This window comes from Rhinichthys klamathensis, unplaced genomic scaffold (assembly GCF_029890125.1).
Source record: "Rhinichthys klamathensis goyatoka isolate OS25496 unplaced genomic scaffold, OSU_Roscu_1.1 h1tg000005l_1, whole genome shotgun sequence".
NCBI classification, from domain to species: Eukaryota; Metazoa; Chordata; class Actinopteri; order Cypriniformes; family Leuciscidae; genus Rhinichthys; species Rhinichthys klamathensis.
This window is the reverse complement of record NW_026606558.1, coordinates 788750-814089: the sequence shown is the minus strand read 5'-3', so window position 1 is coordinate 814089 and position 25340 is coordinate 788750. Positions and strand designations below refer to the sequence as shown.

Sequence of the window (25340 nt, the reverse complement as noted above, 5' to 3'; positions counted from 1 at the left end):
CTCTTAAATCAGCACAGTTCAATTTCTCTTTCTTGCAAGTGGTTATGAGCACAATAAAAGCATTCATCTGCTTGAGCGATGTCCTCTTAAGCCTTGAACCCTGCTCCTTCCTCCAGAAGCATTCATCAAAATCTCAGCCATCTTTGAGGCATTTTTGCAACTGCATATTTCAGGCATAATTTGTGCCTTTCATTACTGGTCCTACACATATTGGGTTTGCTCATATATTCAGTTTTAACACTGCCAGTACGCCATTACAACGCCGTTAATAGCATTCAGTTATCGCTCATTTTTTAGAAAAAAGAATCTTGAGTGATTCACTGCAAATACATTGTCCTAATTCCTCTCGTTCTGGAGATAACACGCTAATTAAGGAAATAACAACTTTCCCTAGCTGTGGCCTGATTGATAGATTTAGAGATTATTTTATGAGCAATGAATGTCAAAACTGTCAGCTTTTATATTAGTTTATTGTCTTTTCACACTGCCAAGACTGTAAATGTGTGTTTTGTTTCTCAAGATTGGTTATTGTGTTGGCCAGACTCATTATTCTTTAATGTGTTTTAATCACAAGTGAACGAATCCTGTCAGTCAGCTCAGACCTTTGGCTCGCACGGTTCAGCAGTTGTTTGACAATATGCAAAAATCTCTGTGTGAAAGGACCTCGCACAGGACCGTGTCAAGGTGATGAGGTAAATGACAGTCTTACCGAGCTCCAGGGAGGGGATAAAAATCAACGCACGTAGCTTAAGAGCAAATGGGATTTGATGTCCTCACAGCTACTCGGCATTATTAACAAGAGGGTGGGACAGGCTTTCTGATGGATGTCTGTTCCTGGGTGGATGGCTTTTCTTCATCTTGTAACACTGACCTGTGGTCACGTATTTAGGTTCTAAATATGTAAGATTGTGATAAATGTATTCTGTGCCAACTGTATGTCCACTCTTAAAGCATCTTGACATTAATATGCATAATGTCATGTAATTCTTCAGCCTGAGCGTTGTAAATGGATTCCAATGAGAATGAACATATTTAACAGACTACATTAAGTCCTGATATGGGACACTGATATCCAGCTCTGCAGGAATCATAAAAATTATCTTCAGTTCAATAATATGAAGAAAAGAGGATAAGCCACAGATGGTGTGGTCCGTTTAAATGCTGATTACAAACCCGCAATGCTGTTTTATGAAGTCACACTAATTCATAATTAATTTTAATTTTAATTTCACCATATCAAAAAGAGTTTTCCATTTTACTATGGAACAAGCCGAGACCCAGCAGCTGTTTTTCTGTCATCATGTCACAGGGACCCAACCGGCATTGTCAGTCTTTGTAGTTTGATTTAAAAGCTTAGTCATTTACATATGCCACAGAAAACACTTTTTATGATCCAAGGACATTTTTAATTTTACTGTTTCACACCTTGCTCTCTTGACAGCAGGCATTGAGCAATTTGATGTTTCAAGCAGTGATTTAATTGATGTTTGCTCACACTGTTTCTCTTTTTAGCTTTGAAATAATTCATTAATCTATAAACTAGAATTCTGTTATTTACTTACCATCGTACTTTTCGAGACCTGTTTCTTTCTTAGAACACAAAAGAAGTTATTTAAAGCAGAATGTCCAAACTGCTCCTCTCCATGCAATGAAAGTACATTTTCTGTGAGTAATGATTTAACCTTCTTTTTTTCTTTTCCTACTTTTATGGTGATTTATATAATTTATATATAATATGAATTTATTTATTTATTTATTTGAGATCCCTAATTGCCATCCACTTTCATTCTATGAAGAAGAGAAACCTGAATATTTTTCAAATTTTTTCAATTTGAATTGCACAGAAGAAAGAAAATAAAGAAAGGTTGAGAACAATGAGCGTGAGTAGTTGAAGATCAAATGTTTTATTTTGGTGTACTATTCCTGTACTAATTATACTAATATTGCAATTGACCCAATCTTCTTGAATTTTCTTTGAATGAAAATTAGAATCGTGAACAATAAGAGCAAAAAAAATGGAAATCAACAGCTTGTTCACCAGATGTTGTTCTTTCGTTACTAAAGGTCAGTGTAGAAAGGAAGAGGTTTCAACAATGACCTTTAGTAACAAGAATTTTTTTTTTGTGGCTGATTGCGAGTGACCATGGTCTGTTGAAGATAAAGTTGATCTCATGTTTCTGTCCTTATTGAGTGGGATTGTGTCCAGCTCTGCCTGTAGCCTAAAGGCACTACTAACAACCATGGGATTAGGTGCAGCTGGGATAGGGATCAGTTTTGACATTGTCTGGTGGTTTGAGTGGAAGAAGGCAATGACAATAATCAATAATGTTCTCATTACCACACAATAGCTGCAACAATTTCATGTTAACAGTTGCTGCTGTAATGGAACCACACCATCTGTGAAGAAGATGGTAGACATCTTTTTTTCCCTCAGTGACCTCAAGCTACGTTTATTGCCTCTGTGCTGTTTAAAACATAGCTGCACATGGAGTTTAACAAAACATTCTTTATAAAAGCAGATTTGATCGGACAAGCCATGTTTGAAACTAGTGTACAATAGTCGGTATATGCACTTCAATTTTATTCTCACTCTGTTGTTCATGCAGAAAGATGCTACTGTGCCTTGCACGCAACCATGAACAGTCTACTTTCAGGCTAATGAACTGAATTACTTGACAGAAGAATTGTTTATTGTGATTATTAAAAAAAAAAACAATTATTTATTGAACATTTTCTTTGATTATGTTGTTGTAATAGTTTTATAAAAGTAGTAAACCACTAGATGCTGTGTGTTAGCTGTTTTACTTCCCTTTTTCCCAATTTTCTCAACCTGTTTTTGGCATTGATTGATAATTACTTCCTTTTTTATTTCATTTGTGGACATATGCCTATTTGTTAGAGATTTAGTAAATAGTTCAATAGTTCATATTTTTTTGCTGACTTTATTTGATTTCTGTGTATAATTTGACCATTGAATGTAATTTTACAGCAAAAAGTATAATTAGGTGTTTTTGTGCGATCGTGTGGACACCTTAGAGAGGTATGTGGATTTTATGTGGAGGTAGGTTTTTTTCTTGTTGCTGTATCTGCTCTGTATATAATCCTTCTGCTCTCAGTGGCAGGATTAAGAGCTTTGTGGAACTAGCTATGTTCACTTCGCAGGGACAAGAGAAGGTATTAAAGCCATTTTCATTACATATATGTGAATCTTTGCTTTTCGCTTTTCTTCTCAATCTCAAACACCTCAGGGTTTATCCTTGCATGTGTGCCTTTTATGAGCCGCTTTCTTAGTAGAATCAGTCCCATGTGCATTAGCTGCATTTTAAAGACATCATTCATTAATGGCCTAAACCAACACAGCCTAGTTGCTTTGAAGGTGACATGTTTGCAGGTTGTTTTCTGTGCCCATAGTGAGGTGCCCGTAACATTCGAGTCATTCAAAGGAATAGTGCACTTAAAAATTAAAATTCTGTCTTCATTTACTCACCCTCAAGTTGTTTCAAACCTGTATGAATTTCTTTCTCCTGCTGAAAACAATGGATATTTTGAAGAATGTTGGTAACCAGACAGTTGATGGACTATCGAAGCCAGTGGGGTCCATCAAGTGTTTGGTTACCGACATTCTTCAAAATATCTTCCTTTGTGTTCAGCGGAAGAAAGAAATTCATACAGGTTTAAAACAACTTGAAGGAGAGTAAATGATGACAGAATTTAAATTTTTAAGTAAATTTTAACTATTCCTTTAACCCGCATGTACTCCACCTTTAAATCCCAAACTCTCAGTGGGCTTAAAAGAAAATCTTCGGTAGTGACTGTATGCTTTCTAACACAGAACCTTTAGCCAATGAGTTTATTCCTGCCATATTGTAACACTAGCACTGTTTTGCATGTGTGAATTGTGCATTTAATGTTGAGGAAGAGACCTTGCTCATACTGAGCTGCAATGACTTTTCTTGGAGCCAAACTACATGGAGCCAAAACAGTTTACACCATCTGGTCAGAAGAGTCTCAAATAGTTAGTGATGCAGTATTAATGATGATATGTGCATGCTGCAGCTTCTTGCTGGAGGATAAGTTGCTCTAATAAAGTCCCATGCACCATCCATCGCAAAGTAGATTTCTCATCTTAGTTTTAATGATGGATTAGATAAGATCGTGTTTGATTTTGAAATCTTTTTTAGTTTTATTATTAATAAGTTCATATTAGTAGTACATATAACAAATACATTATAGTAGATGCATACAGTAATAAACTTGGATTATTTAATGTGTTGATTGATTGACTGATTGTCAAATGGTATGTTCAATTATTTGGCCTGATGAGTATTCAGTGTAATAATGCATGACAATTACAATTAGCTCTATTGTTAAACGGTATGATAACGCCACTGTGTAATGAGATTAGCTCTTTATCAAAATGAAAAACATAATGTTTCACTAGAGCTTGCAGACATAGTCTTTTTCTTGTGTAGAAGAAAGAAGATTCATTGAACTTTAATTAAAATGCAGGAGCTATTTTCTGAAGTATTATAGACACGAACATCAATTCAGCTCTTGGGAAAAGGCACTCTTTATCCTTTCACATACGTCACATAAATTAATTTCCTGAAAAGATGTGACAAATTAGCATTTCTTCTCAGTTGTCTGATCAGAAATTGCTGATTGTAACAAAAATCAATCATTTCATCACTAGAGTTTTTTTTAACCTCCCTTTTGAGCACGTTGTATGGCTCCATTGATTTCAAGAAGTCAAATTGATGTCTTTGTCAGCAGAAAATGCTACAGGTTTTTTTTACTCTTTCTTAAGCTGGAGGAGAACTGGCATGCTTGAATATCAAGTTCTCAGTGCTGTGTAAATCCATACTGCATTATTTGCCAGTGGCAGGTTTAGCATTTTCTGTGTGTGGAGCATTTCTGCTCTAAGCACCATCCTCTGGGTATTTGGGATTCTCCCTCTCCCCATCCCGTTCCTGTGCTTATGTCCAATATTGAGGGCCCAGTCAAAGACTGAAAGAGTGATAATCTATAGCCATGCTGGCCAGGAATGAGTGAAAGTCCTGCCTCATCCTTTACCTACTGCATCCAGCTTTAGTGTGTGCCAGCATCAAAACATGCACACACATTAATTCACTCATATGAGCATGTTTTATTTGCTTGAACAATGATGTTTATTTTCATTCTGAAACTATTTATATATACACACACACACACATTACCGGTTAAAAGGTGTTTTTTTTTTTTTATGTTTTTGAAAGAAGTCTCTTAGGGCCCTATTTTAACGATCTAAGCACATGGTCTAAAGCTCAAGGGCGCAAGTGCACTTTTGCTAGTTTAACGACGGGAAAAATGGTCGGCGCACCCGGCGCATGGTCTAAAAGAGTTGTCCCTATTCTCTTAATGAGTAATGGGTGTGTTTTGGGCATAACGTGAAATAAACCAACCAGAGTCTCATCTCCCATTCCCTTTAAAAGCCAGTTGCACCCGCGCCATGGCGGATTGCTATTTACATGACGGAATCTGCAAGCGGAAAGACTGAACGTGTCTCCAGAGCGCAAACGGATCTGCTCGTGCGCGAGGTAGACGCAAGCAAGCAGACCATATACGGGACAAGCTGGATCACCATATCTTTATGTACACAATATTAATCTTTTACATTGTAGTCCTTTTATTTTTAATATTTGGCTAGTTTGTGTGCTGCTGCGCGTGCCTGTGTGTGTAATAAGCAGAGTGTACGCTAGGGGTGGGAATCTCTAGGCACCTCACGATTCGATTCGATTACGATTCAGAGGGCTGCGATTCGATGCTAAATCGATTATCAGAATCTTTTTTTTGTGTGTGTGTGACTATAAATACTTTGCTTTAAAAGTAGAAAGTAATGACCCATAAAGAATTAACGTACAATATATTTTATTAACATTGCAAAGAACCAACAGGAAAATACATGTGTGTCTGAACTAGCAGCAGCATATTTGTAGTAAATTAATAATATAACAACGACCGGTAACGTTACAGCCGAGTGTTTTTCCTCCTCTGGCTGGAAACGTGTCATATGGCTTCTCATATGTGTCTTGTTTCCGAAATATTTTAGTTTTACTCTACAAAGCTTACAACTAGTGTGGCTCTTGTCCAGCTCCTTTCCCCCTTCAACTTCAAAAGCCAAAATATTTCCACACGTCAGCTTTTAACGAGGAGGGTGTTTGGATTTGGCGCTCAGCCATCGCGTCCGCGTCTGTTACGTGCACGCCACAGACGGTCCGGCCACTGCACTTCCGCGCTTCAGAGTTCCGTCTTTCGCGTTCCGTCAATATTACGTTATTATAAATATATATCTAAAAATTTTTTATTTTTTTTGAAAATCGATTTTTGACAATTGTGAATCGATTCAGAATCGTCCACGTCCGCATCGCGATGCATCTAAGAATCGATTTTTCCCCCCACCCCTAGTGTACGCGCGTTGTGGACCCGCCTATAGGCACACATTACTAACTAGCCTCAAAATAGCAACGCGCCAACAATGCGCCCCAACACACCTCGTTTTCAGACTAGCGTGCCCATGGGCGCACAAATAGGCGCAAATGCATTTGCTATTTAAACAACTATGCAGGACGTGAAACTTGCAAAACACACTTGCGTCGCGCTTGGCGCTGCATTGCGCCGGGTGTATGATAGGGCCCTTAATCTCATTAAGGCTGAATTTACTTGATCAAAAACACAGTAAAAACAGTAATACTGTGAAATATGATTACAATTTAAATGAACAGGTTTATTTGAATTTTTTTAATCATGATACACTGCCATTCAAAGTTTGGAGTAAGTAAGATTAATTTAGCAAAGGCACATTAAATTGATCAAAAAAGACTGAAATAATAAAATATTACAAAAATGTATAATAAATGCTGTTCTTTTGAACTTTCTATTCATCAAAGAATCCTGAAAAAAAAATCACTGTTTCCACAAAAATATTGAGCAGCACAAATGTTTTTTTGGCACCAAATCAGCATATTAGAAATTTTTTTATTTTTTTTATTTATTTATTTATTTGAGCAGTAACCATTCTGCTCAAAAGGAGAGAGCTGAAGCAAAAGAGCTTATAAGCGCCCCCCCCCCCCCCAAAAAAAAATGTTATACAAGAAAATGTCTCATTTAACAATGGTTCAAGGAAACAAAGTGCAAAACAACAAAACAACAAAAAAAAGACAACAAGTATCTGGTCATGGTAGAAGTACCCCTAATGACAAAACATTTCTTCTTCTCTATACTTTTCAAAGATCTTTTGTTTATATTTGTATTTAAAAAGATTGATGTTTGAACTTCGTTTTATCACTATCTCCAAATTATTCCATAATTGTACCCCATTGACTGTAAGGCTAAAACTTTTCAAAGTTGTGCTGTGTTTCTGCGTCCTAAAGTTTAATTCATCACGTAAATCATAATAACCAGTACGTTCTTGGAACCTTTTTTGTATTTGGCATGGTAACAATTTGTGCCTTGCTTTGTATAATATCTGTAATGATTGGAACTCAACAATGTCATAAAACTTCATGATCTTAGATTTTAAAAATAGTGAGTTTGTGTGGTCCAAAAACCCTACTTTATGAATTAATCGAATAACTCTTTTTTGCAACATTACTATTGGTCTTAATGTACTTTTATAAGTGCTACCCCATATCATAGAACAATAATATAAATAAGGCAAGATCAAAGAACAATATAAAGTATGCAATGCTTTACTATTTAAAATATGCTTTACTTTAGCAATTACAGAAATGCTTCTTGATATTTTAGTGATGGTATATTTAATGTGAGAGTTCCAAGTAATTCTATCATCTATTATAACTCCAAGAAATTTTATTTCATGCACCCGCTCTATAACAACACCCTCTATCTGGATTGCTTCCTGAGCATTGGTGTTACTGTTGCCAAATATCATCATTTTACTTTTACTCAAATTTAGTGATAATTTGTTTTGTTTGAACCACATATTAACACGTTTGAGTTCCAAGGTAACAATTTGACACAGTTGTTGTAAATCATCACCCGATGCAAAAATATTTGTATCGTCTGCAAACAAGATAAATCTCAGTATTTTTGATGTTTTACAAATATCGTTTATATACATATTAAATAATTTTGGACCCAGAATGGAACCTTGAGGTAAGCCGCACACAATTTCTTGACAACTCGACTGATGATCTCCTATTGTCACACATTGTTTTCTATTTTTTAAGTAACTGGTAACCCACTGTAATGCTACCCCTCTAATCCCATACTTTTCCAGTTTGTTAATCAATATGTCATAATTTATTGTGTCAAAAGCTTTACTTAGGTCAATAAATAACCCTATTGCATATTTCTTATTATCAACAGCATTCGTTATTTCATCAACTATATCAAAGAGTGCATGTGAAGTTGAACAATTTTTCCTAAAACCAAACTGATTGTCTGAGAGTAATTTGTTTCTTTCTATAAAGCTATCTAGTCTAGAATTAAAAACCTTCTCTAAAATTTTTGAAAATTGTGGTAAAAGAGAAACAGGCCTGTAGTTAGTAAAGAGATGCTCATCCCCTGCCTTAAACAGAGGAATCACTTTTGCTACTTTCATACTATCAGGAAATTGGCCAGTTTGCAATGACAAGTTACAAATGTATGTTAACGGTTTACAAATACTTTCAATAACACATTTTAAGGTCTTCATATCCATATCATAGTGGTCTGTTGAGGTTTTGTTTTTACACCTTCCAACAATGTCCAATATCTCATTTTCCTCAACAGGATTAATAAACAATGTCTTAGGATTTGTGTCTATTAGCTCACAATTATAGGTCTCAACATTTGCAATTTTTGCAGCAAAATTCGGGCCAACATCTACAAAGAATTTATTAAATTTGTTAACTATTGAGTTCTTATTATTTATAATGTTGTCCTCATCTCTAAAATATTGTGGATAATTGTTCATTCTAGTTTTATTTCTGATTAAACTATTTAAAATATTCCATAAACCTTTAATATTATTCTTATTGCTATCTAACAATTTATTGTAATAATCCTGTTTACATTTTCTAATGATACCTGTCAATTTGTTTTTATATTTCTTATATTTAACCTCCGCTTCCTTGGTTCCCTTTCGAGGGAACTCGCGATGCGTCACTTGACGCTTTGGGAACGCCCCCAGCGTGCATGCGTCTGAGCATCAATGTCAACTAGTCCAATGGAAAGAATGAGCGTCACGGGCGGGTGACGTCATGACCAGGAAGGGATAAAGGCTCACCCGGTGAAACGCGGCATTAGCTTCTGTGTCTCAGCAAGCGATCTGTGTCATTTTGTCTCTGTCTATTTACTGTTGTCTGTTGCGGAAAAGGATGGAAACTAAACAAGTGTACAAACAGTGTGCTTCTCCCTGCCCGCGTTATTTAACGGGTGGGGACACACACGAGCTTTGTGTCGTTTGTTTGGGAGTGGAGCATGCGGTCTCAGCCTTCGAGGGGGCTGAGTGCCAGCATTGTGAGATGTTACCGCTTCGCATGCTCCGCTCTCGCCTGTCACTCTTTGATAAAGAGAGTGGGCAGGCTCGCGATCCACAGGGATCAGGACCCGCGTCTGCTGAGGCAGCGCGGAGAATGCATTCCTGGGGATCGCAAAAGGATCTTTCGGAGGGGTTGGAGACGGGTCCGAGGGCTCTTTCTCCTTCCTTACCCGAGAGATCCAGTGCTCTCTCCCCGGTGTCGGAAGCACGCTCTGCGGTTTCTTCCGCCCGGGGAGAGAGCCCTCCATTACTTTATTGCTCTTCCTCCGAGGAGGTTGATGCGATGAGTGTGGAGAGTGTAAGCACACACATGGGGGAAAGAGATTCACAATTTATTTCCCCAGCATATGATGAGCTGGTGGATGTTATGTCGCGGGCTGTAGAGAAGTTAAATATTGAATGGCCATCTGAGAAGAAGGGCGCTCGTCCCAAAAGCAAATTAGATGAACGCTTTTTATCTTCCACCACATTATCTCCACCACGAGGGCTTCCATTTTTTCCCGATTTGCACAATGAAATTTCTAAATCGTGGGATAAACCATATTCATCACGTCTTTTCAGCCCTCATGTTAACACTTATTCGAGAATAAGAGGGCTGAAAGAGTATGGTTATGAGGCGATGCCCCAGGCGGAAGAGAATTTAGCCAGTTATCTTTCCCCTGGTCCTGCATCGTCTCTGAAAGCCTCGGCTTTGCCCACTAGACCGCTTAAAGCCACTTCGGTGTTAGTGGGCAAAGCTTATACGGCAGCAGGTCAAGCTGGAGCATGTCTGCATACTATGGCAGTGCTCCAGGCTTATCAAGCTGACCTGCTGGGGGATCTGGATAGTAGTGAGGGAGTCAGTCATGACGATATTCGTGAACTTCGTCGGGCTACCGATCTTTCTCTCAGGGCTACTAAGGAGACCGCCAGAGCAATTGGGCGGTCTATGGCAGCCTTGGTAGCTACTGAGAGACATTTATGGTTAAATCTGTCTGATATTAAAGAAAAAGATCGAGCTTTTTTATTAGATGCTCCGCTTGTACCTTCTGGTCTCTTCGGCGACGCAGTCCACGCGGTCGTCGAGAGATTTCAGGAGTCAAAGAAGCAAGCGGACGTTTTTAAAAAGTTTCTCCCTCGCCGGGTCCAGCCCCCTGGGACTGCTGGGCGTGAGCAGCCCCAGCCGTCGAGCTCATCATATCGTGTGCATCAGAAAGAGAGTGTTGCGTCTCGTGCACCTCCACGTAGAGACTGGAGACGGACGCAACCCTCTCAACCGAAGTCTTCTAAGTCGAAGCCGGATCTGAGGACCGTTCTTCAGGCGAAGAAGACTTCGGTTCAAAAAAAAAAAAAAAGGTCCTGATGTTCATGCATCAGGCCTGTGAGGACAGCCCCGACCGAAGTGGAGCGGTGTACACCTCATTATACGGTGCCCGTTCCATTTCGGGGTCCTCACGAGACCGTTCTGCCAACCCTGCCACCCTTGGTGCTTCAGGGCGCAGCGGTCTCCAGCGAGTCGCTGATGCTATGCTGCGGCACAGCATCGGTTTCGCGCCCTCTGAGGGGGGCCTTAGAGCGGCCAGTTCAGGTAGTTCCTGCCATTATGTTTCAGGCTCCGGAATTGGCTGTCTCGATAACACCAGAGACCAGCCTCGAGAGGCTGGTTCCCTTAGTAAATTTTCTGGCAGCGTGGAAGCTTCTGCCGAATATTTCTCATTGGGTCCTGCAGATTGTAGAGAAAGGATACAGAATCCAGTTTGGTTCTCGTCCTCCTCGTTACAACGGGGTGCTGCCCACAGTGGTGCATCCCGAGCAGGCTCTGGTAATGGAGCAAGAGGTAAAGGCCCTGTTAGCAAAGGAAGCTATAGAACAGGTGTACTCACCCGACAGAGAGTCGGGTTTTTACAGCCGTTATTTCATTGTTCCAAAAAAGGATGGGGGGTTGCGTCCCATTTTAGATCTTCGTCTGTTGAATCGTTCAGTACAGAAACTCAAGTTCAAGATGCTGACACTCAAACAGATCGTGACTCAAATCAGATCCGAGGACTGGTTTGTCACGATAGATCTGAAGGACGCCTACTTCCATGTCTCCATCCTCCCTCAGCACAGGAAGTTCCTAAGGTTTTCTTTCGGGGGCAAAGAATACCAATATCGGGTTCTTCCTTTCGGTCTAGCTTTATCACCCCGCACGTTCACGAAATGCGTGGATGCAGCTCTAGCCCCTCTCAGGCTTCAGGGCATACGTATTCTGAACTACATCGACGACTGGCTGATTCTGGCGGAATCAGAGCAGTTGGCGGTTCGGCACCGAGGTGTCGTTCTCGCCCATATGCAGATGTTGGGGTTGAGGCTCAACGCCAAGAAGAGTGTTCTTTCTCCAGTACAGAGAACCACTTTCCTTGGTGTGGTATGGGATTCAGTGACGATGCGGGCCACTCTATCGCCCGTTCGTGTAGCTGCTATCCTGACAGCCACCAAAGAGCTAAAGCTAGGCCAGTCACGCACTGTGAAACAGTTCGAGAGACTGTTGGGTCTCTTGGCGGCAGCGTCCAACGTGATTCCTTTTGGCCTGCTGTACATGAGACCTTTGCAGTGGTGGCTCAGGACCAGGGGGTTCTCCCCGAGGGGAAACCCACTTCGTATGATCAAGATCACGCGGCGATGCCTTCGTGCCTTGGTTATATGGAAAAAACACTGGTTCTTAACCCAGGGTCCGGTGTTGGGAGCTCTCTGCCATCGAGTTACGATCTCGACAGATGCTTCCCTCACCGGCTGGGGAGCGGTAATGGAAGGCCGCTCGGTTCAGGGTCTGTGGAAAAGTCATCATCTTTCGTGGCACATCAATTGCCTGGAGATGATGGCTGTCTTCAATGCGTTGAGACAGTTTCTCCCAGACCTGAGGGGCCATCATGTGCTTGTACGAACAGACAACACATCAGTGGTCTCTTATCTGAACCGTCAGGGGGGTCTGCGGTCGCGTCCGCTCTGCAAACTGGCGCACCAGATCCTCCTGTGGTCTCTGGGGAAGGTACTCTCCCTGAGGGCAGTGTATATTCCTGGGGACCAGAATGTGGGGGCAGACATCCTGTCGAGGCAGGAGCTGAGGCCAGGGGACTGGAGACTCCACCCCGAGGCGGTGGAAAAAATTTGGGAGTTTTACGGCCAAGCAGAGGTGGATCTGTTTGCGTCTCAGCACACGACGCACTGTCCACTTTGGTTCTCCCTTACTCACCCAGCCCCCCTGGGGCTGGATGCTATGGTGCAGACGTGGCCGAGGCTACGTCTGTACGCATTTCCCCCTGTTGCTCTGCTCCCAGGAGTTCTGGAACGAGTCCGCCAGTACGGAATAAGCCTACTGCTTGTAGCACCACGCTGGCCGAGTCGGATCTGGTTTGCGGACCTGATCCATCTCTTAGACGGTCCTCCCTTGGAGATCCCGATCAGGAGAGACCTTCTGTCTCAGGCCGGGGGCACAATATTTCACCCTCGACCAGAGATTTGGAACCTGTGGGTTTGGCCTCTGAGGGGGCCCAACTCATAGAGAGTGGTCTCTCAGCTGAGGCTGCTGAGACCATCCTAAGCTCCAGAGCTCCAGCTACTAGGAAACTATATGCGCTGAAATGGAAAGTTTTTTCTGTATGGTGTCACCGACATCAGTGGGATCCGGTTAACTGTTCTGTGAACACAGTACTCGAGTTCTTGCAGGAGCGCTTTACGTCAGGTTTATGTCCTTCCACACTTAAGGTTTACGTGGCGGCCATTGCGGCTTACCACGCCCTGGTTGGGGGTACATCGTTGGGTCGAGACCCCCTGATTACACGTTTCCTTCGTGGCACATTGAGGCTGAGGCCTGCAACTCGCACTAGGGTGCCAGCTTGGGATTTGGCAATAGTACTAGAAGGCCTGTCTAGGGCTCCATTCGAGCCCTTAGATTCGGTTTCAGAGAAATTTCTTACCCTTAAGACTATCTTTCTGCTAGCTATTTCGTCCCTTAAGAGAGTTGGAGACCTTCAGGCCCTTTCGGTTTCCCCCACTTGCCTTGAATTTGCACCGGGGATGGTCAAGGCGTTCTTATATCCAAAACAGGGATACGTCCCTAAGGTGCCGACCTTGATTCCGAGGCCTATCGTGCTGCAGGCTTTCTGTCCTCCTCCTTTTACATCTGCGGACCAGGAAAGGCTGAACCTCTTGTGTCCAGTGCGAGCACTGGATACTTATGTTCATCGGACATCGTCTATGAGGAAGTCCGACCAGTTATTTATTTGCTTTGGACCACCTAAGAAGGGTCTTCCTGCTTCTAAACAGACGGTTAGCAAGTGGATAGTCGAGGCTATTTCACTTGCATACGAGTACTCTGACCATCCGTGTCCCTTGGTGGTCAGAGCTCACTCAACGAGGGGTATGGCGGCCTCTAAAGCCTTGTTATTTGGGGTTTCCCTCCAAGACGTTTGTGATGCGGCAGGCTGGTCCTCACCGCTCACATTCGTCAGGTTTTACAGTTTGGACCTGGATGCTGCCCCAGGTTCTCAGGTGCTTAGTGCTTAGTTCCAACAGACTGACACTCAGGTACTTGGAATTCTGGCGGTTTGGGTATTCTCGTTCCCAAAGCGTCAAGTGACGCATCGCGAGTTCCCTCGAAAGGGAACGTCTCAGGTTACTACTGTAACCATAGTTCCCTGAGAAAGGGAACGAGACGATGCGTCACCCTGCCATACTTCCTGCTTCCCTGTGATCGGCTTGCTTCGACTTTTTGAAGCTAATGCCGCGTTTCACCGGGTGAGCCTTTATCCCTTCCTGGTCATGACGTCACCCGCCCGTGACGCTCATTCTTTCCATTGGACTAGTTGACATTGATGCTCAGACGCATGCACGCTGGGGGCGTTCCCAAAGCGTCAAGTGACGCATCGTCTCGTTCCCTTTCTCAGGGAACTATGGTTACAGTAGTAACCTGAGACGTTCTATGTATTAAAAAAAAATTGTAAAGTGAATTTTTTTTCATGCATGCATTCTGCAATCCTTTTGACATCCATGGGTTTTCTATGCCTTTTCTGTTTTCACAGTGATTTTTTATTGGACAATTTTTATCATATACTTTTTGAAATACTCGCGCAAACTCATCATATGCCTTGTTAGTGTCATTCTCTCTGTATATAATACTCCAGTCTTGCGTTAATAGTTCCTTTCTAAATGCTTCAATAGTTTTCTCTGTTTTTACCCTTCTAGACAAATACATAGTTTCCTCTTCATTTGAGGAAACTATGTAAGAGAATGATTTCTGAAATATCATGTGACACTGAAGATATGAGTAATGATGATTTGCCATCACAGGAATAAATTGCATTTTAAAATATATTACAACAAAAACCAGTTAATTTAAATTTGAAAGTTTTTACTGTATTTTTGATAATTGCAGCCTTGGTGAGATAAAGAGACTATTTTCGAAAACATAAAAAATCTTAATGTTTCCAAACTTTTAACCGGTATTGTATATATATATATATATATATATATATATATATATATATGTGTTACGGTGTTATTCATTTTGTCATGTTTCTGGTTTGTGGTTTCTCTGTCTTTGGTCTTTTATTCAGTTTGTGCCTTGTTAATTGTAGTCTGTTATCCTAGTCATGTCATTATTAGGTCCCTTGTTTCAGGTGTGTTGTCTTGTTAGGTTGTATGGTCCCGCTCGTTGTTCTGATTTGCCCCAGCTGTGTCTTGTTCCCTGATCCCCTCTGTGTATTTAATCCTGTCTGCTCTTTGGTTCATGGTCAGTTATTGAATGTATGTGATTGCCTGTATGTGTACGCTCCTCGAGTTTCTCTGAGATCTAAGTTACCCTAGTCTGTGATAATTAAAGTCTACTGCTGCATCTAGATCCGACTTCCGCCTTTGCTTCCACGCAAATCGTAACAATATAGGCCTATATATATATATATATATATATATATATATATATATATATATATATAGGCCTATATACATTTCCACCCATAATTTAGTTTATGAACCATTCAAATACAGTGCATTCTAAATTCCTAAAAAAAAATCTTTTTTGTTACTTAAGAAGATTCCCTTGAATAAAAAAAATAAATCTGTCCCCTTCCCCTCAGTATAAATATATATAGTAATATTTCAAAACAATTTACTGGAAAAAGCATATTATCATAAGCACCACAAAATGTGTGGGCACCAAAATAATTCACTGTTCCCGAGGTGTTGACATTTAAGATTTGTGTCATACTTCAGGGCTCCTGTGAACGTGACAGAACTTGAAATATTGCTCTTTACTGAGTGGTTCTTGTGCGGTTTAGAGGAACACATTGAAGTATAAAGGGGGGAGAAGTCCCAGTACCAATCCCTTGAATTGATTTATTCAGATTAACACACACTCCACTATACTGCTACATAACACTTTATGAGAATCTGAATTCATTACATTTTCAGTTTGTGTTTCATTGTTTTATTGCGGTTAGGAAAGACTTCTCTCACTGTTACCCAAGAGAATCATAATAAGCATATTAACCAGACAAGATAAATGCCAGTCATCACATTGTGTTTATCAGGTTTCTTTCAACAAAATGCATGACCGGCCACATTAACTTTACGTTGTTGATAGAACCAACCTTCACATATTTCATGGTCAAAGATAAGGACACACCATAGCATTTCTTTTTTTTTTTTTTGTTACCTTCTTCCCGCTAAAATCTCTAGAAGTACATGCTCTCTTCCGCCCTTACTTGTAGAGTCACTGCTGATTCCAATCAAAGTGGATTGTTCCAGAAGCTTTGGGGGTCGACTGTTTCCTGACTCCGATAAGAGCCTGTCGGTTTGAGTCCTGCTGGCCAGGTGACCTTCACTCCCTTAAGCATTATTCATGCTTAACGCCTATATATTTTCCCTCTAATTCATCTTTTTCATCATCCCGAAAAGCATAAAAAAGTGGAAAATAAAAAAATCCAAGTTGGTCATTTTATTACTTGTCCAAATCCAAATATCTGACCGAATGCGAGGTCCCGGGCAGGAATACTAATGCTATAGACAATCAATTCGATGCTGTGCTGTTCAATAGGAATGATCAAGAAAACTGCACACTTTGTAAACAGCATGAAGGCTGGCTGGCTCTGTGTTAGAGCATTGTGGCAAAGTGCAGGCTGATCAAATTTGGAGGGATTTACAGCTTGTTTCCTTGCGGCTGTGGCTGCTTACGTCGGCTCATTTTGCATGGAACAACCGGTTCATGAGATGTTGACCAAGGACTCAATCTCTTCGGAAATTGTTTAGCATGTGGTCAGAGTGAGCGTTTTAAACATGTGGCTAAGGGCTTTGCTCTGGCGAGGAGGCATCGGTGACAGCCATCTTTGGAAAATAGCCAGTGCAGTCATTATCCTCCATATCAGCACATCAGCAGACATTTGCGGCCGTCTAAATAATGTCTTACGGGAGGGCACAGACCTACAGTGTCTGTAAAGCATCCTGTGCTTATTCACGTTTCTGTCTAATGCAAGATGCAAAAAATACCTTATTTGTGTTTGGGAATGATCTCAAACCACATTCATTCTGTGCAAAGTGTTTTACTAGAATATTTTTCTATTTCTGCCACGTATTTAAAGCATTATTTTCTGTTTCTTTGTCTTTCTGTTCTTTTATCCCTGATAGCACGATGTACCGAAGAGTGTGCCCACGGTCGGTGTGTGTCTCCTGATACGTGTCAGTGTGAGCCAGGCTGGGGAGGACTGGACTGCTCTAGTGGTGAGTTCACTCTCTCATTAACTCTGAGAGCACAGTTCACTTCATTAAGGCCCTCTCACTCTCACATAGTTAATGGCTGCACCAGTCCCCAGATGCCACTGCAAAGATACCATGTTTCTCACTTACTCGCTCCTCTCTCTTCTTGTGCCAGCTGTATTAAAAAGTAAAGCTGGAAATCATGGAGGAAGAATGTGTAATTGTGCAGCTGCATTAAAAGGTTACTCTCTGCGCTAAAGCTCTGAGAGAAAAACGACAGCTATGAACTAGTTTTGTGGATTATTGAATTTCTCCATGTTTTTCCAATTTTCTAGTTGTATGACATTAAAAGGTGAATAAATCACTTTGGTTTTTCTAAAGTAACACTGTCCAACTGCGACACCAGCAGTTAAAGTTACAGCTTTGATTGGTTCACGCGATGAATTCCGCCTATGATCGTGTTTACCGAGCTTGATGATTGATGATCTGGAAATAAGCTGACTATTAGAAAGAGCAGCCGAAGATCAGTTCACAAAAAATTGTTACTGCCTTGAGTTATTATTTTGGAATAAATGTAAAAATGCTTAAAAACACTAACTTGTTGACATTTATACTTGGTCTAAATAAATAGAACATTCATTACATTGTTAATGTAAAAAATACAAAATAGAATTGTATTTGGTTTCTTTCTTCTTTTTTGATAGTGAATATAATGTTTATATACCAGAAAAATTCTGGTAGTGTAACTGAGACATGCATTTACATTTGATTTATAAAAGAAACTGCCTCCTCATTTCAGAACACCACTGCATGCCACTGATATATATACAAGCAATTGAATCATAAGGTGTACTATAAATAATGACACGGTGTAATATGTCATGTGTTGTTGTTCATTTGGGGTTGTATTTACCTATTTTTAAGACCTGCCAAGGACCAGATGATTTTTTTTAAACTATGTCCTGATATGTAAAACCATAGAATTCAACAGGGTGTCCTTTCTTTTTCGTGTGTGTGTGTGTGTGTGTTTTAAAAAAAGATTTATATTTCAAATATATTATTTTATTATTGAATGGCTATTTAAAATAATTTTTAAAACATTTTTTTCATACGGTATACAGACTAAAATGATAAATAACATATTTGCTTTACATATAGGATTTAAATTTATTATGGTTAATTTAAAACAATGTTTTAAATGTGAATTCCAATGATGAATTGTTTTGTCCAAAATGATTGGATTGATAATTTTTTTCTCTGTTTGATTGACAAGCTTGTACATGGTTCATGGTATCCGAGTATTTAAAGTTTAACAATCAAAGCAGAACTGCTTACTTGTAGTTAGAAACTGTTTTGATGGGTGTAACAGTCAAATATATGTTGGGATCTCTGCCATTTGTGTAGTTTTTTTTCCGTAGAACTACTTTTTTTTTATAAAGTCTAAATTCATTGATAATAATCATTATTGTTTATCAATTTGATTGATCAGTTGTTGCAACCTTACTCAATACAAAGCTAGTCAGGGTGATAAGTGACAGAAGGACAAATGAATGGAAGAGTGAATGGATAGATGAATAAATTGCTGGATTGATAAGTTGATGGATGGATGGATGGATTGATGGATGTACCTGTATGGATGGATGGATAAGACAAAGCTGGCCTGTTTTCTTGCCCCAGTACTTGGTGAAATGGTCTTCATCACAATTAGAATGATAAGTAGTGCACTGGGTGGAATCAATCTGCATGTGAAAAACAAATTGGATAATGAATTGGTTAACAGGCCATACCTCGATGGATGAAACATTGCGGGACAATATAGGAAGCCATCGACATTCACTCTCTAATCAACTAAATGATGAAAAAGCAGGTTGTAGGAAAGACTAGAGGTTGAGAGAGAAAGAGATATTGACTTGTTTAATATTTATGTGTTCAGAGGAAGTTGAAGGCAGTAGGGACAACAAACTAAACCTCTTTCATGTAAAGAACAGCAGGGCCGCAAACTTCCTGACCTTAGATTTGCGCTGAAGTAGGCATGTAAATGTCTATAGTCCTTTCTGTCCAACATCAGTCACTGATGTACAGCTCTTGTCAACGTACATGACGACTGATATGCTGATTTTCTCATTCAAGACGTGTGTTTTGACTCAATTCGTTAATTTTTCCGGCTTGTTGACTCGGTTGTGGCTCACTTACTGCCCATATTTACCAGTGAATGATGGTTGCAGAAGGCTCTGTTTGGATCTATGGGCATTTTCATTAACAAAGGAGCCATTTCATGATTGCGAACAGTCTGTAAATCACCAGCTTTCTTTCTGAGGCACTGGCCACAGCGGAGGAGGCGCAGGCACGACCACCACTAATGACCTAGACCGATTTTCTACCGTTAAATCCACTTGCAGGAACAAGGTTCCTCGGTGGGGGACCGAGGAAAGGAACCCACCTCTGAAGCTCAAGACCCTCCCCTGGGTATGTCTGCCTGAGAGCAACACATTCTTCTGAGCAGGTGCAGTTCTGTACTAATCCGCCTTATTAAAACAGACCTGGTGATTGAGACAGAAGCATTATTCATAACTTTAATATTTCCATACCGGGCGTTAGGCCAGGCTTTTTCATTTATGAGCTTTCATCTGTAGAAATGAGGAATGGGAGCCAATTTTTAAATTAAATCTGACCTCTTTTTTCACTCGTACATAAATGGTGCATCCTTTTTTTTTTCTTTTTTTTTTTTGCCATTCAAGGTAAAATTCTCTTCTCCTTCTCTCCCTCATGTGTGGATGAGTGGTGGGAACCTCGGCTGTCCCGGGGTGGATTCCGTCATCACATTTCAGGATCCTCCTAGCTAACAGAGACAAATAGTCATAGATCGTTAATCACAATCAGGGCTTTCGGTCACCAACTGAAATGCCTGCTGATGGAGTCAATATGGAGGAATGAGAGTGAGATAAAGCCGAGTATGTGCGTTGTGAATGAATGGAGTATATAATGCTAAGCAATGGGGATGATATGGTTATGAAAAACAGAGCTGCTTTTGGGCGACTGAAGAGCTTGAGAGTTGAAGTGACGAGCTTTGCGCTGACGCTCTGGAGCAGCATCAAAGAGGCTGGCCAGCGTTACTGGAGCAGCACCCACTAGGAGCCTGCTATTTGGGTCAGAAATGAAAACTGAAAGGTGGAGCTTATCGCCAGGATGAAGGGATAAAAACGAAATGAAAGAATGAGAAAGAGAGGGAGGGAGGAGAATAGGAAGGGCCTGTCATTTCGCTCCTGCTGAGGTCAATCTGCCATTGCCTAAAGACAATGTAGCCGTCACGTTTGTCAGTCTGCAAATGTGAGATATAACCTTGGATCGTTCAGAAAGCTTCAGGTTCAAGTCACTGCAAGGTCATCTGCAACATAAAGGCTTTTACACAAATCTGAATTATGCTTTTACAGTGAAGCACTCATTTTACACGGTCTATTTAAGATTCCTGTGTCAAATTTACTTCCGCTGCTTTTGCAACATAGTTTCGTTCTATTTGATAATTTTTTCAAAGCATTAGAATTAATGGTGGACTGAAGGACCAAAGAGAATGCTGAGTTTGGGGAGTTTCTCCAGAATGCATCTGCAGATTTCTCAATTTCATATTGATTAGCCTGGGGTAAGGATTGATGTTGTGTAACACATTTGAGTTTTTGATACAGTATATCAGCAGCTGTAGTCTTTATGATCGCTACATCTTCATCAGTGTCTAGCTTGTCATTATGGCCAGAAACGTGCATACCAGTTTGGCTCAAACCTTTTATTAAATATGATTAAACATGTAAATGGGCACTACGCCCATATAATTGCTTAGATGTATGTTGATTCTGGTTTAGTGGAGTCAATCAAGAAATTGTCTTTTGAGGTCCTGGGACAGCATTTACCTTACACACAGGACTATCAATAAACATTTTTGTTTTCAAACTGGAAGTGTACTTACTATAGTTATTGCAGTAAATTATGCATTATTACAACGACGTGTCGTCGGGGAGTTCCCTGACGAATTGGGATCACGCTAGGGAGCCTATTGCCTTCGAGAGAATTAAAAACGAGCCAATGGACATTGGCATGCAAGATTTGCATTTCGCGACCCGCCTACCAGCGCGGGTATAAAAGGCGGAAGTAAACATTGCGTAATGCTTTTTTCTTCGGAGCCTCTCAGTAGTGTTCTGTGTACTGCTGTTCTTGCCGGTTTGAAGAGAAGACGAGCTGAAAGAAGAGGAGTCTCTGACGGCTGCTGGTGTGACGGCGCTTCAGTGATCGACGCGACTGAGTGCAGCACGAGGGCTTGCAGTTTCTCCCGAGTGTCTGCCGCGGTGGTCCCTCGGTGCCTCGGCATTTCAGAGCATTTCCTTCTTCTTCTTTCTTTTTCTTTTTTTCTTTTATTTTCAAACTAAAAGAGCAACACGGTGTGTTTGCGTCCTTTTCAGGATGTCGTCACACCCGTGCGTTTCTGGATGCGGTCGACTTCTCCCTCAGGCTGATGGCCACAAACACTGCCTCACGTGTCTGGGCTTAGCGCACGCTGAGGCAGCGTTGGTGGATGAGTCATGTTCTCATTGCGGGAATATGACTCTGGCGATGCTACGTTCGACACTGAGAACCCTGAAACACGGGGGAGTCCCTTCAGATTATCCTCGATCTAGTTCGTCTGCCGGTTCAGTTCGGCAGGCGGCTACTTCGGTGGTTCCTGTTGGTGAGCGAATGCTTCGGACGCCTCTAGCTGCACGTTGCCATCGGCGCTTCCGGTGGGGTGGCCAGAGCCCCCTCGGGCGGTTCCGGTTGTCTCCTTCGGGGCGCCACCTAAGGATCAGATGTCGATCGCGGCATCGGAGGAAGAGCGGTCATCTTCTGGTGATGACTCGGCGGGACTGCCCCCTTCGGGTGTGGTGGTTCAGGCTGAGCCGGATCCGGAAATGGCCGCTATGCTCGAACGGGCGGCCGCGAATGTCGGGCTCGCGTAGGAACCCTCCACCGGGTCCCGAACATTCGCGGTTGGATGATTGGTGTCTTGGAGCAGGCCGTGCTGTTGCCCCACGACCCGCTCCGGTCCCTTTCTTCCCGGAAGTGCATGAGGAGTTGAGGAAGTCTTGGTCGGCGCCTCTGGCGTACAGGCGGAGACAACCTCACTCCTCCTTCCTTACCACTCTGGACAGCGGGGCGGCGCACGGGTATGAGGGAATCCCCCCAGTGGAGCGGTCTATCGCGATGCAACTGTGTCCGAAGACCGCTTCCTCCTGGCGGGGTGCCCCTTCACTCCCCTCCCGCGCCTGTAGGTTTTCCTCTGGTCTGACCGGGGATGCCTACATGGCGTGTGGAGACGCCGCCTCCGCCCTGCATGCCATGGCGTTGCTCCAAGTCCATCAGGCTAAAGCACTCCATGACTTGCGGGCGGGTGGTCCCGACCCAGCTTTGCTGCAGGAGCTGCGTGCGGCGACGGACTTCGCCCTCCGGGCGACGAAAGTCACCGCACGTTCGCTGGGTCGGACGATGTCCACTTTGTGGCTGACCCTGGCAGATATGAGGGAAGCGGAGAAGAACAAACCACCCCTGGAACGAGGAAGTCTGGTCGCAAGAGGGCGGCCCAGCCCGCTCAGACACCCCCGGCCCCTTCCCGTAAAAGGAAGGGAGGGAAGCGTTCCTGAGACGGGCGACCTGGTAGAGGATTCCGGAGCTGCTCAGGAGGGTGCCCCTGCGGATCAGATGTCGATCGCGGCATCGGAGGAAGAGCGGTCGGGAGAATATTTTGTTTCGTTCTGTTTTTGTTCAGCGGTACCCAAAGAGTCAATAAAAGAGCAGTTTCCTCTTCCTCCTCCAGGTCATCTTCGGTCGAGACTGATGGGCACTCAGTCTCCTCCACCCAAGAGGGTCCGAATGACGGTGGAGGCTGTCTCCGAGCAGCATCGCTCTCGTTCCCCTCTTCCCAGTCTGCGGATAGCAGCGACGCTACCCCCGTTTGCATCGCTCCGGTCGGCGGCTGGGCCCAGAGGGGCAGAGACCAGCTCACGAGGAGTCAGGGCCTCGTGCCTTGTCTCTTCCCCTCCCCTCGCCACGGGGCAGCCCGCAGCAGAAAGCCTACGAGCTCTCTCTGCCGTCTGCCCCGTGGTGGAAGCAGGTCTCTGGCGAGGTCGCCCAGACCCCGCTTCCAGTGGCTACATTGCCACTGGAGCCGGGTCCCTGCCTTCCACCTCACTGCCCCTCCGCGGGTACACCGGTGGTTCGGGTGGGCCTTTTGGATCGGTACCTGGAAGCCTGGCTAGCACTTCCGGGTCCATCCCGATGGCTCATCCGCCCCATTCGGTTCGGCTATGCAATTCAGTTTGCACGCCGGCCTCCCGGTTCAGGGGCGTCCACTTCACCCGTGTGCGGTCAGTGGATGCCCCTGTCCTGCGGAAAGAGATCGATGTCCTGCTGGCGAAGGACGCGATCGAGCCGGTCCCTCCTGCCGAGATGAGGTCCGGGTTTTACAGCCCCTACTTCATTGTACCCAAGAAACGCGGTGAGTTACGGCCAATCCTGGACCTGCGAGTTTTGAATCGGCCCTCCACAAACTCCCGTTCAAAATGCTCACGCAGAAGCACATTTTCGAGTGCATCCGTCCCCAGGATTGGTTTGCAGCGATCGACCTGAAGGACGCGTACTTTCACGTCTCGATTCTTCCTTGTCACAGACCGTTTCTACGGTTTGCTTTCGAGGGTCGAGCGTATCAGTACAAGGTCCTACCCTTCGGGCTGGCCCTGTCGCCCCGTGTCTTCACGAAAGTCGCGGAGGCGGCCATGAGAGAACAAGGCGTTCGCATTCTCAACTATCTCGACGACTGGCTCATTCTAGCTCACTTGCGGGAGGTGTTGTGCGATCACAGGGACATGGTGCTCCGGCACCTCAGCCGGTTGGGGCTTCAGGTCAACTGGGACAAGAGCAAACTCTGCCCCGTGCAGAGGATCTCTTATCTCGGTGTGGAGTTGGACTCGGTCGCCCAGACCGCGCACCTCACGGAGGAGCGCGTCTAGTCAGTGCTCACCTGCCTCAGGTCTTTTCGAGGCAGGACAGCGGTTCCACTGAAACAATTTCAGAGGCTCCTGGGGCATATGGCAGCCGCAGTAACGCCGCTCGGCCTGTTACATACTGCTCCAGCACTGGCTTCACAATCGAGTCCCGAGGTGGGCGTGACAGAGCGGCACGTTCCGGGTCAAAGTAACCCCGCACTGTCGCCAAACCTTCTCCCCGTGGTCGGATCCTGCGTTTCTACGGGCCGGAGTGCCCCTAGTCCAGGTTTCCAGGCATGCTGTGGTTTTCACAGATGCCTCTGCCATGGGGTGGGGGGCCACGTACAAAGGGTATGCAGTCTCGGGTCTGTGGACGGGGCCCCAGCTGCATTGGCATATCAACTGCCTAGAGTTGCAAGCAGTACGCTTGGCTTTGTGCCGCCTCAAGGGGCTTCTCAAAGACAAGCACGTACTGGTCCGTACGGACAGCACTGCGACCGTTTCATACATCAACCGACAAGGTGGTCTACGCTCCCGCCACATGTCGTGACTCGCCTCCCACCTCCTCCTATGGAGTCAGAAGCATCTGAGGTCACTTCGTGCCACTCATGTTCCAGGGGAGCTCAACCGTGTGGCAGACGAGCTTTCACGGTTGCCTCCCCTGCCAGGAGAATGGCGACTCCATCCCCAGGCGGTTCAGCTGATCTGGAGTGTTTTCGGAGTTGCACAGGTGGACCTGTTTGCCTCTCCGGACACGACCCATTGCCAGTGGTTTTACTCCCTGTCCGAGGGGACCCTCGGCACGGACGCCCTGGCCCACAGCTGGCCCCGGGGCCTGCGCAAGTATGCGTTTCCCCCAGTGAGCCTTCTTGCACAGACAATGTGCAAGGTCAGGGAGGACGAGGAGCAGGTCCTGTTAGTGGTGCCGTATTGGCCCACCAGGACTTGGTTCACAGAACTCATGCTCCTCGCGACAGTCCCTCCTTGGCCGATTCCTCTGAGGAAGGACCTCCTTTCTCAGAGACGGGGCACTCTATGGCACCCGCGCCCAGACCTCTGGAAACTCCATGTCTGGTCCCTGGACGGGACGCGGAGGTTCTGGGTGA

At 43.6% G+C, this 25340-nt stretch overlaps 1 protein-coding gene across 3 annotated transcripts in view; it reads left to right on the top strand.

The window, feature by feature from the left end:
• The window catches only part of megf11 (multiple EGF-like-domains 11), a 153435-nt gene that overhangs the window by 54728 nt on the left and 73367 nt on the right, over positions 1-25340 (top strand). For all 3 annotated transcript variants that reach the window (XM_056254050.1, XM_056254060.1, XM_056254043.1), the window contains exon 6: positions 17162-17254. In XM_056254050.1, the coding sequence (XP_056110025.1) occupies positions 17162-17254 (93 nt within the window). The remainder of the gene's footprint in view (positions 1-17161; positions 17255-25340) is intronic.